The following is a 16,307-nucleotide window of genomic DNA, read 5'->3' as shown; positions in this document are numbered from 1 at the left end:
GATACCAATGTTCGTTGCACACTCGTGGGATTTGCGAAGAACCGACAACCATTTTCGTACGTTGTTTAACGTAAAAGACAAATTTTGGAAAACTCCAAAAGTTGTACGTTGATTCAAATGTAGTATTTTTGTTTTTTGTTTTGTTTTGGATAAAGATTTAAAGGGGTTTTATTGAATGTTGTTATTGCGATCCTAACACTGGTTTATTATTGTAAGTAGAGTTTGGAATTGAATACTTCGACTGTACTTATTTGTGGTAAGAAGGAAGCCACGTGACGTACATCTCAATTGTTTACATCACTTTCAATTTTATTTATGCTGTGGTAGTATGAAACCTAATACGAGTTATATACTATACAGTTATATAATAAACTTTGAAGTTTCCTTCCTTAATGTGTAAAAATCATAGTATCTTCTTAGATCACATGCACAACTTTGTGTGTGTGTGTGTGTGTGATGGAGACAGTGTTAGTAATATGGAATATTTTGAAGGAGACGTGCATATTTATCAACTTAATAATTTAAGTGTATACGACAAAGACAAACGATAGAAATATATATATATATATACTATTTGGACACGACTGTTACTTGAGTAAGTGTATAAGCATGGACATTATATGGTTATGTACTTATTTTACTATGGATTCGATCGGTAAAGAGAAGTTTTAGACGGTGCGATTCAAAATTTGATGGCACTCAAATATAAGATGGTTCACCATTCTCATTTGGCTCCCAACCTTATTTTTCGAGAGCTCTTCATATAACTTTAACATGGCAAGTGGAATCTATGACCGTTGGCTCAATTTATGAGCAAAAAACTCTCAATTTATTTTTGAATCAAAGTTGACTGAATCGTTTTAGATTTTTTCAAAATTTTAAACTTAATTTGTTAGATAATGTTAAATCAGTTGATGTGGCAAAATAAAAGTGTATAGTTTCGTAATTGATGTAGCAAAATAAAAGTGTATAGTTTCGTAATTGATGTAGCAAATCAGTTGAGTTGACCCCGTCCAGGTAAGTCACATAGTATAAAATTGGTAACATCAAACCAATAGAAAACAATATAAGTTCTCTATCAAAAAAAAAAAATGTGGCAATTTAAAAGGGTAATTTCCTATTCAGTATTTGGCATACCTGATACGGCCTTTATGATTCTTGTAGGTTATATATTATTGATGGATGATCAATATAAACGAGACAAGGACGATGTGAACCAAGTGTAAGGACGATTACGTGTAAGTATGTAAATACATCTCTCAATTATATTGTTACTTTTTTTAATGTTGTTAAAAATTAAATCCCACTGATGAAATAATAGAAGAGGATACATCTGATCAGGTCGGTGCGGATCAGCCAACAATCTGGTTGTTGCATTAAATCATTCCTATTTTACGTAACAATATTATATATGGTCATGGACCGGCCTACATAATGGTAAGGGAAGGGGGCCCCACGTGAAAGATTTATTCTTAAGAATGAAATTCTATAAAATAGCAAAACTGACAATTTATATTAAATAATCAAATTACATAACTGGTAAAACAAATTATACAACAAACAATACAGAAACAAATCCTACTAATTTTGATAAGAGAATATGTTTTAAAAATTAATTTTTATAAAGTGCAATACGAAATATATTTTTTTTAATAGTTAAGATGTTCTGGTCTAGGTTCATACATCATCTTAGATTGGAGAGAAGAACATTATTGTGGTTCTCTTTTAAACATTACTCGAACCGACAGCCTGATCTATACTTTTAATTTGCCTAAAATTTTTGTACTAATACTGATCTTAACATACAAAATTGATGGAAACTAAGAAATTTCCGAAAAATATAATTGAATTCACGGGAAACACATGATGAATTACTAAAGCCGAAAATATAAATATATTGAAACCACACCAGGAGAACAATGCTCGCAGAATTATATAAGTGTTCCACTAGAGGAAATACAACAGAAAACATATGAGATCAATGATATAGGAAACCACGAAGAAATAACCCAACTAAAATGATCACGTCGAACTTAGAAAACAACAAACGATGATAGTCTAAATTACGGAGTTTAGTTACATCCCCACAGGTTAGCTTTATTAGAAAAGAAATCTTCGGGAGAAAACCTATTATTCTTCTAAACTTAAAAAGTCAAAAATTGAACCGGCAAAAGTGGAGGTTAATCGAATACAATCCTAAATCAGACAACACGTCAAAATAAACACTTCCTTGAGATAAAAGAGCATGACCCCAACTAACCCATATATAGCCAGAAGCAACTAACGCACGAGAAACAAGTAAAGCCCAAGACCAAGCAAACCTGGGGATGATCAACCAAACAAGCTTGGCTTTAGGTGATTGAAATCGATTACCAGACAGGAGACCTATCGTGTACTCTAAAATAAAAGAAAAAAACAAGCAGTGTCTCCCTAACAATGAAATGGACTTAGAAAACTTGGAGAGAAGCTTTGTGGAAAAGATATATATTTTTTTATTTGGATAATTAGGGTTTTTTACATCTTTGACATATATACATCAATTACAAAACAATCTAGAATCCTAAATCAACCTTATCCTTAAACGACAGCTGTGCTTTGTGAGTTATTGGATGAAGATTCCAAAAGCTTGAGATTCTTTCCATGGGAGAAGGGTGTGTCTTCTCCATACACACGCTCCTCTATTTCGACCGTTTCTCAATTGTCGTCTTGAGTTGTTGTTGGGCTTGGGCCTTGTAATTTTTAGTCTTGGGTTTGGGCTTTGGGGATTGTCCTCTACACTTTTTTTTAAACTTGGCATGGGTGTGACAGGTGAAGCAGACACACTAAGCTCGCCGCGAAGATAAAAAAAAAGGTTGAGGTAACGATTTTGTGAAAATATCAGCTAGTTGGAGTGTAGTTGGGATGTGATAAGTTTCAATTAATCCCAGAGCCACACATTCTCTTATGTAGTGAAAGTCTTTATCAAAGTGTTTAGTTCGATTGTGAAGATTTGGACTAGCTGATCGATAGGAAGACAGCAGACATGTTGTCACAGAACACTCAAGTAGGCTGATGTTGAGAAATGCCAATGTCACGAAGGAGAGATGAGATCCAGGTTAGTTCTTTAACCACAATAGACAAAGCTCAATATTCTGATTTTGTTGATGAGTTGGATATTGTGGATTGCCTTTTTGCATACCAAGAAATTAAAGTTGATCCAAGTAAGATAAAGAAACCAGTAATAGAACGTTTTGTATATTTGCAACCCGCATAATCACTATCACAAAAAGCACAAAGAGCTGGATTTTTGTGTGTTTTTATTGGTAAACCAAAGTTGAGGGTTCCTTTGATATACCTGAGAATCCGTTTGAGGAGAGTGAAATCAGAGTTTGTTGGGGCGTGCATTCTCTAAAAAATAAAGTTCACTACATACTGAAGGTCTGGTCTTGTGATTGTCAGGTATTGGAGCTTGCCGGCTAGACTTCTGAAATATGTTGGCTCAACAAACGGTGTGTTATCTAGCTTCTCAAGGTATTTTAGCAGAGGGTTTGGCATGGGTTGCATTCTGACATGCCTGCTTGATGAAGAATTTTTGATGCGTATGCCGCTTGATGTAGAACTGCCCATTCTTGTAAGACTCAAATTGTATTCCAAGAAAGTAACTTGGAGGACCAAGATCTTTCATAGAGAAGTGGCTGTTTAATGCTTGAAGAAGTTGATCCACTAAGGAACTATCACTTCTAATGAGTAATATGTCGTCGACATAGAGGAGTAGAACAAGGGTCTCTTGATTGTGATGGCAGACAAACATTGAGGGATTAGATGTGTTGCACTCAAAGCCAAAATCAATCAGAAAGTTGCTGAAAATGTCAAACCTGGCTCTTGGCGCTTGTTTCAATCCGTAGAGAGCTTTAGTGAGACAACACACATGGTCTGGTTTTTATGGGTCAACAAAGCCTGAGGGTTGATACATAAACATTGGTTCTTGAAGTTCACCATGAAAGAAAGCATTGGATACGTCAAGTTGTTTAACAGGCCATCCACAGTTAGTAGCCATATCAAGAACTAGACGTATTGTTGCTGTTCGAACCACTGCGCTTAATGTTTCCAAGTAGGCAATTCCTTCTTCTTGATCAAATCCTTTGGCTACAAGACATGCTTTTAGTTTGTCCACTGTGCCGTCTGGCTTGAGTTTAGTCTTGAAGATCCATTTGGAAAACAAAATGTTCATATCTGCAGTTGATTCAATAGATGAATTCTTCCGGTCTCATCCATGACTGCTTCGTTCCACCCTGAATGCTTTATAGGAGAGATGATACTTTTTGGTTCATCAATAGTGGTTTTGGTGGTCAAAAGAACATACCGTGAGTTTGAATCACGTACTTTTTTAATGTTATTTCCACAATACTACACTCGTTACATCCTCCCAATATTTAATTGCTTCTTTACCAAACTTAAATTTTGTCACCCATTTGGTTTATGATCCTCTCTCCTCTCGTATCCTTCGTAAAGGCATCAAAGGTTAAAAAAATTATCAGAAAAAAAAATGGCAGATATGACTTTTGATTCATAGTTCAACTAAATACATGTCACACATGTAAAATGTATGACTAGAAAATATTAAACATAGTTCAACTTAAGTTTTACATAATAAGTCATGAAATAAAAATTTATGGTCTTGAAAAAAAAAACAAAATTTAGGAAAGAAACTCTCTAGCAGTTAAATTTGTTTTTTTCCTTTTTAAGGAGAGAAAGATATCATTAAATATATTATTTAAGGTTTAGTTTCTTCTTTAATCTTTGAGAAACCCTTTGTGCCCAACACTTTTGGAGGTAGACTGGAGCATCTTTCTTCAATTTTTACTCAAGGTCGGCCGTTATTTCATCAAAAGTGAAACCACGCTAGTCCCGGAAAAACAAGCAAAAAAGAAAGCTAATCAGAATCACTTTACAATGTCAAAATATATCACTTAAGAAGTGACTAATAATGAACCAGTTTATGAGCTAGTAAACATATTCAGCATTTCAGCCTCAGTGTTGCTGGTTCAACATAAACATGATAATGTCGACCACAAACTAATAAAACATTAATGGGTGTTGTGAAGAACCGTGAAGAAATTTGTGAATGAAGGAGATTACCTTTAGCTCATACTGCGTCATCTTTATAACTTGTTCAAGTTTTAATTCGCCATCTAAAATTCGCCAAGCTAGCACTCGAGATTCCTGCAGACAAACAATAAGAATTACACAGTTATAGTTAACTGAAAAGTGAAATAAACAAATAAAATAAAAGTTAACTTAAAATACTAATCTCAACTAAGTGAGAACACCTCTACACTAATTTTTAATAATCTTCAATAAACTCTTGCGATTATATATGCATATATTATAACACCCAGTTTTAGGAAATGTGGTGGTGTATGTAGAAAAATTTATAAAAATTGATTTGACCACATATATCACCAAAATGCACTATATTTTTGTCAAAGTTTGGAAACAACTCCACAATTAAGTGTGTTTATGTTGGACTAATTTCAGGATAGGTGATCTATGAGGAAGTGATTGTCGGAATCGTGCGAGTGAGGATAAACACGGAGAAAGATCACGCGATGATTTGTATGATTAGTAAACAAGTATGTAAAACATAGAACACTCAAAAAAATGGAGGAGATATTGAATGAAACTAACCTTGAGTTCATCGGTCAGAATCTCCAACTTTTGTTTATAGTTTGACATATCTTCTCCAAAAGAATCATACAAAACCTGCTCAAGAGCTCGAACAACCGGAACAACATCATCTGGCCAGTAATAATCAGATTTACCATCATGTTTCTTCTTTCTTGTATGACACTCGTGCTTAACTGCTTTCAGAAGCTCATCTAATGTCTTGTCGCGATCCAAATTACCAGTTAACAATTCAAAATCCTCCAAGATCGACTTAGATTTCAGTCTGGTTTTATGACTTGTTCTCTCAGCTTTTCTGATATACTTTTTTCGGACAGATCCTTTACAACTTGAAGTCTTAGTAGTTTGGTTTTCCTCCCCAATGTCAGGAACAGCACCAACTCTTAAAACCGTCTCTGCCACAAGATGATCAATTTCTTGCTTTTGATGCACGTCAAAGTCATCATCACTAAGCTTCCTTAGCTTTTTTTTGACAATATCATAAACCTCCTGCACGATGAAGCCAGGATGCTCTCTACGGTTTGGAATTTGCTTATTCTCTGGCACGAAATACACAATACACTTGTGTTCCACAGATTCAGCAAATACTTCATCGCGATGAAAACTGTAGAATATGCTTCTTGTACCTTTGGATTCCCAATTTCCAATAGATTTTTTATCTACATCTTCTGGACGATAAAACCACTGTACCTCAAGCTTCACATATTTTTCTTTGTTTGGTATATAAATATCCTGTCCAACAAACAATTTTATTAAATAACAAGATAAAAACTGAAAAACATATATATATATATATATATATATATATTACTAACCTTTATGATGGCAATATAGGGCTTGCGGTCTGGGTCCTCTGAAACCAATAGCACTGAATCCTCCTATAAGGGAAAGAATATATAATCTAAATGGTAATGCAGTTGAAAAGGTTTCACAAACGAAACAAACAAAAAATTTGTCTCATATGACTCTTTACTAATACACCTATATTTATAATTTTTAATCAATTTATTTATATTGATTTAGAGAACTAGGGGGTGTATTCAAACCATGATTTTGGAGAATTTGATGGGATTTAGGAAATTTAGAATTTTGATAGATTTTAGAGAAGTTGATATGATTTTCTGTAAAATTCTTTCAAATCCCACCTAAAAACATGAGATTTAGATTTCTGTATGTTTAACTAAACAAATCCTCTCAAATCCTCCAGAATCCTAAAAATCATTAAAATCCAAATCCACAAAATTGTTTTGAAGAACAGTGGATTTTAAAGTAGATTTTTAAATCATCAGTTCAATAACAGTGGATTTTAAAGTAGATTTTTAAATCATCAGTTCAATAACAGTGAATTTTAATAGACTTTTTAAAATCCATGATTGAATAACATAGGATTTGTAAATTTCACACAAATCACTTAAAATGTCAAGTTGAATACACCCCCCTAATATCATTAATTAGAAATTTAATTTAATAATAATATTTTTTAAATTCGCTTAAAATATCTTTATATTTCAAATTTTTGGCAAACAAATATCTTTATGTTGTAATAAGTCGTCAAAGACTTTGAATTTATAAATCAAAACGCAAAACAAAACTCACCAGCTTATAATTTTTGTCATGAAACTTGAATGCCTTGAAATGATTTTTTTTCTTTTGTCTCTCGCCAGTAATCTTACTCACATCGCCGAGTGGCTGCGCACAGTCGTCAAGTTTCCACTCTAGCTCTGTTTTCCTTTTCTCATGCATTTCCTCGCAATCATTCTTCTGCTTCCCCTGATCCTTTTCCTTGCGCGTCATGTTGAAATTTGAGCTTAACTTTGATTTATAACCTACAAATTCTCTTTTCACCCTACAATTGAAGATAACAAGAAAAGAAAAAAAAAGAGTTGACATCAAAATGATTGGATAGTATATAAGAGACACTATACGAATGGTAGAGTAACTTGAGATATCAACATAACACAATCTTTATAGATATATGATTAATTAGAATAGTAAGAAAATAAATAGAGGAACTAGAGTTCTAACAATCTAAATACCATTATATATATCTAAGGTATTTTTATAATCAAGTATGCAACCTAAACTTGAATGGCCCAGAAAACTTCAAAAGAACCCAATCATACTTTATATACACATTAAACTAATAATAATGTTACAACTTACAACCTGAATTAGACTTCAAACGTATAACAAGCGAATCAATTAATTCAAAAGTAACTTGTAAATACCTTGTTAGTTGGCCACTTTAGCGGGTACTGGGACGAGGCAAGTAATCTCGCACAAGTAAATAAAATTTTAACGAATATTTGGTATTTCATAATGGTTTTTTTTCAATTATAAAAACTATGTGTACAAAACTAGTTGTTAGTATGTGATATGTATAGTAACAAATATATATATATATATATAAATACGTTTCATATCATTGGAAAAAATGAAAAACATCTTTCATATCTCAGGTATTTCTAAACAGTAATAAAAAAATCAAACCTAAAATTGAATAGCCCAGACAAATAAAAAAGGACTCACTCAAACTTCTATGTATATATATATATATATATAAACTTCTATCTCTTTGTATGATACACTAATAATAAGGTTATAACTGAAACAAAAAATAAGGTTATAATTTGAATTAACAATTAAGAGTTCAAGCTAGCGTAAAACAAGAGTGAACCAAACACTCAAACATAACTCGTCGCTAGCTTGCTACTTTATAACGAGTAACGGGACGAGACAAGTAAGCTTATTTTTAACAAATATGAAATTTAGTTATCCATGATGTGTGGCGGGTATCTATATTATTATTTTCACAGCATTTTTGAGAAGAAGATTTAGAGTTCAGACTTATTTACAGACAATGCCATTGTAATTAAAAATTAAAAAAAATTAAAATAGTTAAGCAATCGGGTATACATAATTTCTTACCTTTTTCAATGTCGATTTTCTATAATTTGTTTGGCAAATTTATTTCCAAAGATTTTGCAAAATACTAAATGATTTTCCATCATACATGTTTTGTTTTTATAAGTTGTTTAAAATAGATTGAGCCATTGATGTCATGGATAAAAACAGAAAAATAAACTAACAATGTATGATTTTATTTGTATTTTGTTTTAACCTCCACAAATGAAGTATGTTTTTTGACTAAACAAGATAATTTTGAGCAGAGAATTCATACACTGTAGGAACAAGTCAAAGTAATAAAAGTCTTAAACTTGCATTGTACAAAAAACAGCAAATTTGAGCACTACAAGAGCAATTTGGATCGAAAACTGAACCAAAAAAAAGCAAGATACTTCTCGATTCTAGATGGATAAAAAATTATTACAAGACGATATCACATGGCGGGTATGGATTTTGGCCAGTAGTAATATAAATTTAAAATCTCACTAATTCCGTGTTACAACACAACAAATCATCATTTATTGGCAAATCAAAATTTAATTAAATTGATAAATTTACAATAATGTGAAAAATAATTTATCTTGCAATATATCACGGGTTAAATATTAAATTAACAATCAAATACAATTATACAATTTTAAATATTAAACAAAATAAACAAAATTAACACATAAATATAACTTTTTCTTGTGCAAAGCACAAAGATAAAACTGAAAATTTATTTTTTAAAATTAGAAAAATTCATCCCGTGGTGTACCGCGGGTTAAAATCTAGTTTTTAAGTATAACCAAAACACTCAAACTAAATTGCATACTTTTAAGTTGATACATAACTTAAATACTTCATAATTAGAATTTATATCATAGTTTGTGTTTATGGTTCTAACTACGAATGATACATTTTTGCATATTTTTTCCATTTGAAATTTTAATTATCTACATGTTAAAATTATTTGTTCAGAAGAAAAATAAACCTATAAAAATTTATTCTACTATTTTGTTTTTAAGAAAAAGGAAGTAAAGAAAAAATCTCATTTTTTGAGAAAAATAAATAAAGGGCAAAGAAAATCTCCCAAATTAAAAAAAAAAAAAAGAAACTCTAATTTTTAATGTTAATTGGACGGCCCATATCTAAATGAGTTCGCCCAATTGTTTGCCGACTAAATTTGTTTTTAAGCCTATATAATTTGTTTCGATTTTGGGTGTGACTATAAACGAACCATTATAATTTGGACTGGTCTAGTCCATAGTCATTAGACCATTTGACATCCATATAGTGACAAGTATATCTAAATTTTTTTTTATCATTAGGAACACGAAAAACACACTTCATATCACATCAAATAAATATATAAACAATTCATACAGCCTAAGATGTAATCCCCAGAAAAAAATCAATCATACTTACCCAAAAGATATATTGAATCTTCAAATTAGCAAAAACACAAAATTTACCAACAAGAAAATTAGACTAAAACTTTGTACAAAGAAAAGAAAAAAAAAAGAACAGTTCAATTGTTCATATTATTGTACCTGATCCTCCTGATCCTTATCCCACCAGACCAATGCTTGAGTATGTGTTTCGGCTTCGTATTACAAAATCAAACTACTCATATCACAAAAAGAGAGCTTCTCAAGTATATATTTTTCTTAATGTTTTTGTGTGCCTCTCTTCTTTAAACTGGTTTTATCAATCCTCACTGTGCTTTATTATATATAAAATACTAGATTTTTACATATATAGAATACTAGATTTTATCCACAAATGAATACTAGATATCTATGTTTAATCATTTCACTTTTAGATATAGACTTAAAGAAAGAAAGAAAAAGAGGTTTAAAAGGAAGAATTTGAAATTAATAAATAATATTTAGAGGAAAGTATAATTAATTCCTAAATAGCAATAAAAGCAAAATAAATTAATAGGAAACATTTAGTGTTATTACAATGTATTTGGTGGAGAGGTGAGCTGTACAAAAATAACGTAAAAATTGAGTGGTGAAGAATTAGTTGTGTATGGACTAATTCATATTTAAGTTATCTTCAGCTTATGTAGACATGTCTCTATATCAACTATACATTCAATAAAACAGTTCAGTAAAAAAATATACAAATGAGTAGTTTTAATTGTTTTAATTAGCTGTCACCAAAAAAAAAGAAAGTAGCTTTAGCTTTGAGGAAAAAAAAAACAATGTAAGACAGGTGTTATATTGGTAGAGTTAATTACGAGATAAGCATTTATTTGGAAGAGTATTATTCAGTTAGGATTTTTTGTCCATAATTATAGATTTAGGTTCTTTTAAAACTGAAATGACGAAACTACCCTGTTCACAAAAAACAAATCATGTTTCTCTTTCGATTCATCTCGTCTCTCTCGCCCCACCCAACATCAAACAAAAAAATTCAGATCTTGAGCTAATACAGAAAGAAGATCATCTTTTGTAACTTTGCCCACACCAAAAAATCTTTAGAGAATATAGTTTTTTCTCAGTCTTTGTTCTATTCTATCTATATCTTGTTTATACTGCAATTCTCTCTCTCTCAGTTTCTTCAATGAGGAGATGACAAATCTCGATTCCCTCCGTAAATACACTTCAAATGAAATAGTGATGATGAGATCCGGTGATAATGATTATTTTTACGGTGGTGAGATCTCTACATATGAGCGACGACTATGATGGTGATGAATTGTCAATCACAAACATTGTAGTTTTCACATTTGGTTTAGATTTGAAGATGAATTTGAGATTTTGATTTACTTTGTAAACAATAACATCAAAAATTTGAGCTTGTGTAAAAAATTTGAGATACAAAATAGTTCTTAATTGATTCAATCAATGTCTAAAATTAGAGTACTTGGGTTCACTATACATACACTATCTCCTTAAGGTTTAGATTCTTTTATTAAAAAAAAAATCAATTGAATCTGATGGATTTATGAGAGGAGATCGATGTTGGTGGTGGAGATGTTTATTGAGTCGACGGAGGGGAAGGAGAGGGTGGTGATCAAGTTTTCAGAGGAATGAGGGTTTACTCGTCATTTTACCAAACGAAAAAGCTTAATTCTAGAAGGACGAACAAAAATGCCCAATTTAAAATTTCTGGTGGCACAAAGGCCCAAATAGACAAACGCCCCAATATTATTAACTTAAAATTAATCCAATAACACCCATCTTTATATACGTACTAAATAAGGACCTACCCATTATGCGGGTTTAAATTTTGTAAATTAAATTAAATTTTGCAAATTAAATTAAATTTTGTTTTATAAATTTTATGTTTGCTATAATATACAGATTTCTATCTATTTATGAATCTTTTATGTATGTTACCATTAAAAGCATATTTTTTACGCCTAAATATATTGTATTCAATATTCTAAATATATTCTTTACCACCACCTAGAAAATGTTTGTATGAACACATTAAGACAATTATTATATGTCTTTTTCTCACTTTTGCATAGTGTTTTTAATTGATAAAATTATTGGCATAAAAAATATTTCGAATAAAAAATATATTTCATAGTATACTAATCAATGATGTATCATCACAATAGTGTATAACCAACCGTGGAGAGAACCTCGGCTCCACCCTCCTCCCTATGGAGAGAACCTTGCGTCCAGCCTCCTCCACCATGAAGAGAATATTGGCTCCACCTTCCTCCCTCGGGTAGATAACCTTGCGTCCAATCTTCTGCACATTCCTCCCTTGAGGAGATAACCTTGCGTCTAACCTCCTCCACCATAGAGAGAACCTCGGCTCTTCCTCATGTGTGGAGAGAACATGTTCACGTCTTGTAGCTATCTCAAAATGGCTTGCTCCGACAACCGATGAAACTAAAGATCCTTTTCTAATGTCACAAAATCTTTAGATAGTAACTAATGTTAAATTTTCCAATGTATTCGTGGAAGTGTTTTTCACACCATGATGTAGCTTTTGTCTCTGGAACGCCCCGACTGTCACATTTCTTAGTGAGCCCATGTCCACGGACCCACATCTACTCATGGCCCATCCATATCCGACGGTCAGTCTGTTAAGTCCTGAAGGCTTTAAATACTTGTTTACCGATCCTATAAATCACCATATGATCTTTCCCTGTGTTTTGTCCTCACTCGCTCAGTTCCGACAATCACTTCCCGAAAGTTCACCCATCCCAAAACTACTCCAGCTCAAGCACGCTTAACTCTGGAGTTCTCTCAGGGATCTTGATCGAAAAGATAAATGCACTTTGATGACATAGGTGGCCAAATCAATTGTTTTTAACCTATCCGCAAACCAGGGTGTCACAGTGTCCGAACTCCTATAGATCTATCAACAACAATTTATGTTTTTCCAATCTATCTATCTATGTTTGTTGTAAGCTTGTGTTTGATTAACCTATTTTATCTAACCATTAGGTTGATAAGCTTCTACTCCTTATCTCTCTTTGAGATTGAATGAATGGTCACAATTATGTTTGCACAAAAAAGATCTATGACCAACCAATCAAAGTTGAGAAATTAGGAGAAAATTAATTTGACATAAATATAGAAATAATAGAAAATTATAAGCAAGATAATATATAAATCTCAAATAATTCAAAGGTGAAAAGATAAATTAAATAAAACAATCTAAAAATACTACATTAAATTTGAAAAAACAGTATTTGAAAAAAAAGATGCATATATTAATCTTATTTTAGGTCAACATATTAATCTTCCCTATTCCAAAATGAAAAGGGAGAAAGAAAGAAAAAGAAAATTTGTTTAAAAAATTAGAAAAATTTACCTTTCCATTAAAAAGTTTTACTAATAGAAAAAAATTGAAAGCAATATTTTTGAGTAAATTATTTTGTTAGATGAAAAATATGAGACAATCTATGTTTATATAGAAGTGAGTATTTACAAAATTTAGAATTAATAATTAATTGTATATTCTCCTTAATTCCATTTCTATTTTTTTTGTAGAATTAATAACTTAAAATTCAAAATAAATGTTATCATTTCGAATTAAAAAAAAAATTAGTAGTTTTAGTAATTTTTTTGATAATTATCTTTTTATATTGTTAATATTGTTTAAAACAAAATATTTTGTTTTTTTTTTTTGTAATTTCAAATTCTTCTTATTAGATATTAACTTTTACACATATTAAAATCTCAAATTGATATAAATGTGACACATGTCAAAATTTTATTAATGGCTAACTTTCAAAACCCAACTTTATATAATAAGATTTATTTAATAGATATACTATACACAATTACACGTAGTTTTATTTATTTATTTGGTAATTTTTTTCTATTTAAAAAGATAGAGACTGCGCGAACCCACAAATCACGAAGTTGACTCTTCCTCTTGGGAAGACCATGAGCATAGCAACCATCCTTAATGTGCAATAGAAGTCACACTAGCCTAGGCCACTCGTCTTCTAATCACGAGTTGATCCCGTCCAGGTAAGTCACATAATATAAAATTGGTAACATCAAACCAATAGAAAACAATGCAAGTTCTAACAATAGGTAAAATATTTCTTTAAGAGTCGAGCTTAGTAAATTTGTTGAACATGTAACAAATAAAAGCAGTACCGATGCTCCTTTAATTTTGTTTAAGCTTGATATAACCCAAATTAGGATATGTCATATGAAGGGAGGAAAGACCTCTACGGTTGTATCATAGATTCATAGACCTATATATTGGTTGTTTCATTCGAAAGTTGAAGAATCCAAGCAACAGTAGACGTTTGGTCCTCTTGTTTCCAAAGAGGCAAGGATCATCAATATAAAACAATCGGCTTTAGAATTCAATAAGCAAGATTTACAAGAATGTGAAAAAGATTCAAACAACTCTGGACAAAAACCAGCCAATATGAGATAAGCTTCATTGTAGACTCTTCGGCTCCCCATCCTCCTTATCCAAATCCAACCTAGCCTAGTAAAAGAGATAAAATCCTTCTAAGATCCGACTGAGAGACATCTCACTCCCAGGATTGTCGTAGTTACAGCCTCACTCTTGAATACTACAGTATCCCTCAAAACTGAACACTTTACATATATGGCTTTATCATAATAAACTCGTAGTAAAAATTGTAGTAACAGATGTTCTAAGTGAGGATGAGAAGAAGAAACGTTATTATCCTAGCGTTTCAAACATTGGCTCTTTGACAAATTTTATCAGTAGAAAGGTTTACAGATGGTGAATCCATAATTCGAGTTGAGCTTTCTTTGGATCATTTAGTATCTTTTTTTTAATGAAAAGTTAGTAACAATAATTAGATTCCCGATAGGTTAAAAGATTGTAGAAAGTCTTTAACGTGGAAAAAAGCGTTGGCTATTGATCATCCAAGGGATATAGATCCTATTCCACCAGCTGCGTAGCAACTGGGTTTCAAATGTAATGCTGATGGCTTCTTACTTCTTAAGATAAGAATATGTTTAACAGATTCTGTTGGACATAGTGAGATGGTTTCTCTCTGGGTGATAGAACAAAAGCGAGTTAAATGCAAAATATCTACCAAAACAATATATATCCATGCGACTAAAAGTAAGCTCAATCGAAAATTAGCAAATATATCTCTATTTTCTTGTTTATGAGTTTAGATAGTAAAAAGATGAGATTCAAAGTCCTCGAGAGAAGTTATTGCTCTCTTCACCTTTACTTGCTGCTCTCGTTAACAGGAAGGTAGACTCCTTCTGCTGCCAACCACACGTTATCTGCCCGCTTCTCCCGAATTCCGCAGACCTGTACCCGAAGAACCGAATCAGATATGTTAAAGCTTGTTGAATATCTATCTAATCATGAGTTTTAAAGATATTGCCAATAATCTTTGAATACTAAACCAGAAGAGATCACGGGGTTAGATAAGATATTTAGTTTACCTCTTGCTGACCACCGGCTATACGTTGGTACTTCTTGTCATGGCTATGAAGGTAGCCACTAGTGTCTATGTGTTGAAGACGGACTCTTTGGTCCTGTTTCCATGTCTTCCCGTTTCCTTCGATTATAAGCCTACAAGCAGATGGTTAAGTGCGTGAGTTTCTGCGGTGGATGTGGATTAGACTAAACATTAGTAAAGTTGCTTTTAGGATTATTACTTCCAGTGATCCCCTGTATCGGAATTTGTATCATCTCCAAAACAGCTAACCTGCACCATCAAAATGGGTTAGCAAGAACGAAAACGGACCTCGCAATTGAAATCAGACTTCACAATTGACATAGACACACAACAAGTAAACATCCTCATACTAATAGCTCGATTTCCTAGACCTAGCTGTCTCTCGAGTCTAAATGCTTTAAAAACTCCAGATAGTTCTTTTACATCTAAGCTTAGCAAGAAGGGAAATGCAACTACAAATTGAAATCAGTATAGTTCTTCACAATTGATAAAGACAATACACACGCAAGTAAACACCCTCTTACTACTAACTAGCTCTCTATATTGATTTCCTGAACCTACCTGTCTCTCGAGTCTAAATGCTTTAACAACACCAGATAGTTCTTTTACATCTAAGCTTAGCGGATCAGGGAGTACAAAAACTTTAAACGGAAGACAATACTAACCTCTAAGTTCCCTGAGATTGGGGATGCATGGAGGTGACTGTGGAGCCATTTTCTGGTCTTCATGTGCTGCAATCTAATGGTTGCCCCAGTCTTGACAGCATCACCTTGTTTTTCTGTAGTCCCAGGCACTGGTTTAACAATCTGTAAAACAAATAATCCATAACAAGATGATTCATCAAATCAATTACTCCACCATA

The 16,307-nt window shown here is 32.2% G+C and overlaps 2 protein-coding genes across 2 annotated transcripts in view; both read right to left on the bottom strand.

The window, feature by feature from the left end:
* Positions 4,840-7,486, bottom strand: LOC104703042. Its single transcript, XM_019227614.1, has 4 exons — positions 7,261-7,486; positions 6,480-6,542; positions 5,668-6,396; positions 4,840-4,881 (listed from the first exon to the last, which is right to left on the bottom strand). The coding sequence occupies exons 1-4, from the start codon at positions 7,456-7,458 to the stop codon at positions 4,840-4,842; spliced, it is 1,032 nt and encodes a 343-aa protein (XP_019083159.1). The 5' UTR covers positions 7,459-7,486.
* The window catches only part of LOC104703041 (stromal cell-derived factor 2-like protein), a 2,605-nt gene continuing 1,240 nt past the window's right edge, over positions 14,943-16,307 (bottom strand). The window contains exons 3-6 of the mRNA XM_010418970.1: positions 16,111-16,251; positions 15,645-15,694; positions 15,429-15,558; positions 14,943-15,291 (exon numbers count right to left, since the gene is read on the bottom strand). Coding sequence (XP_010417272.1) covers positions 15,205-15,291; positions 15,429-15,558; positions 15,645-15,694; positions 16,111-16,251 — 408 coding nt within the window. The 3' untranslated portion in view covers positions 14,943-15,204. The remainder of the gene's footprint in view (positions 15,292-15,428; positions 15,559-15,644; positions 15,695-16,110; positions 16,252-16,307) is intronic.

The sequence above is a fragment of the Camelina sativa genome, chromosome 7 (genome assembly GCF_000633955.1).
Source record: "Camelina sativa cultivar DH55 chromosome 7, Cs, whole genome shotgun sequence".
NCBI lineage: Eukaryota > Viridiplantae > Streptophyta > Magnoliopsida > Brassicales > Brassicaceae > Camelina > Camelina sativa.
The sequence above is the reverse complement of the archived record's forward strand: the minus strand, read 5'-3'. Positions and strand labels throughout refer to the sequence as shown.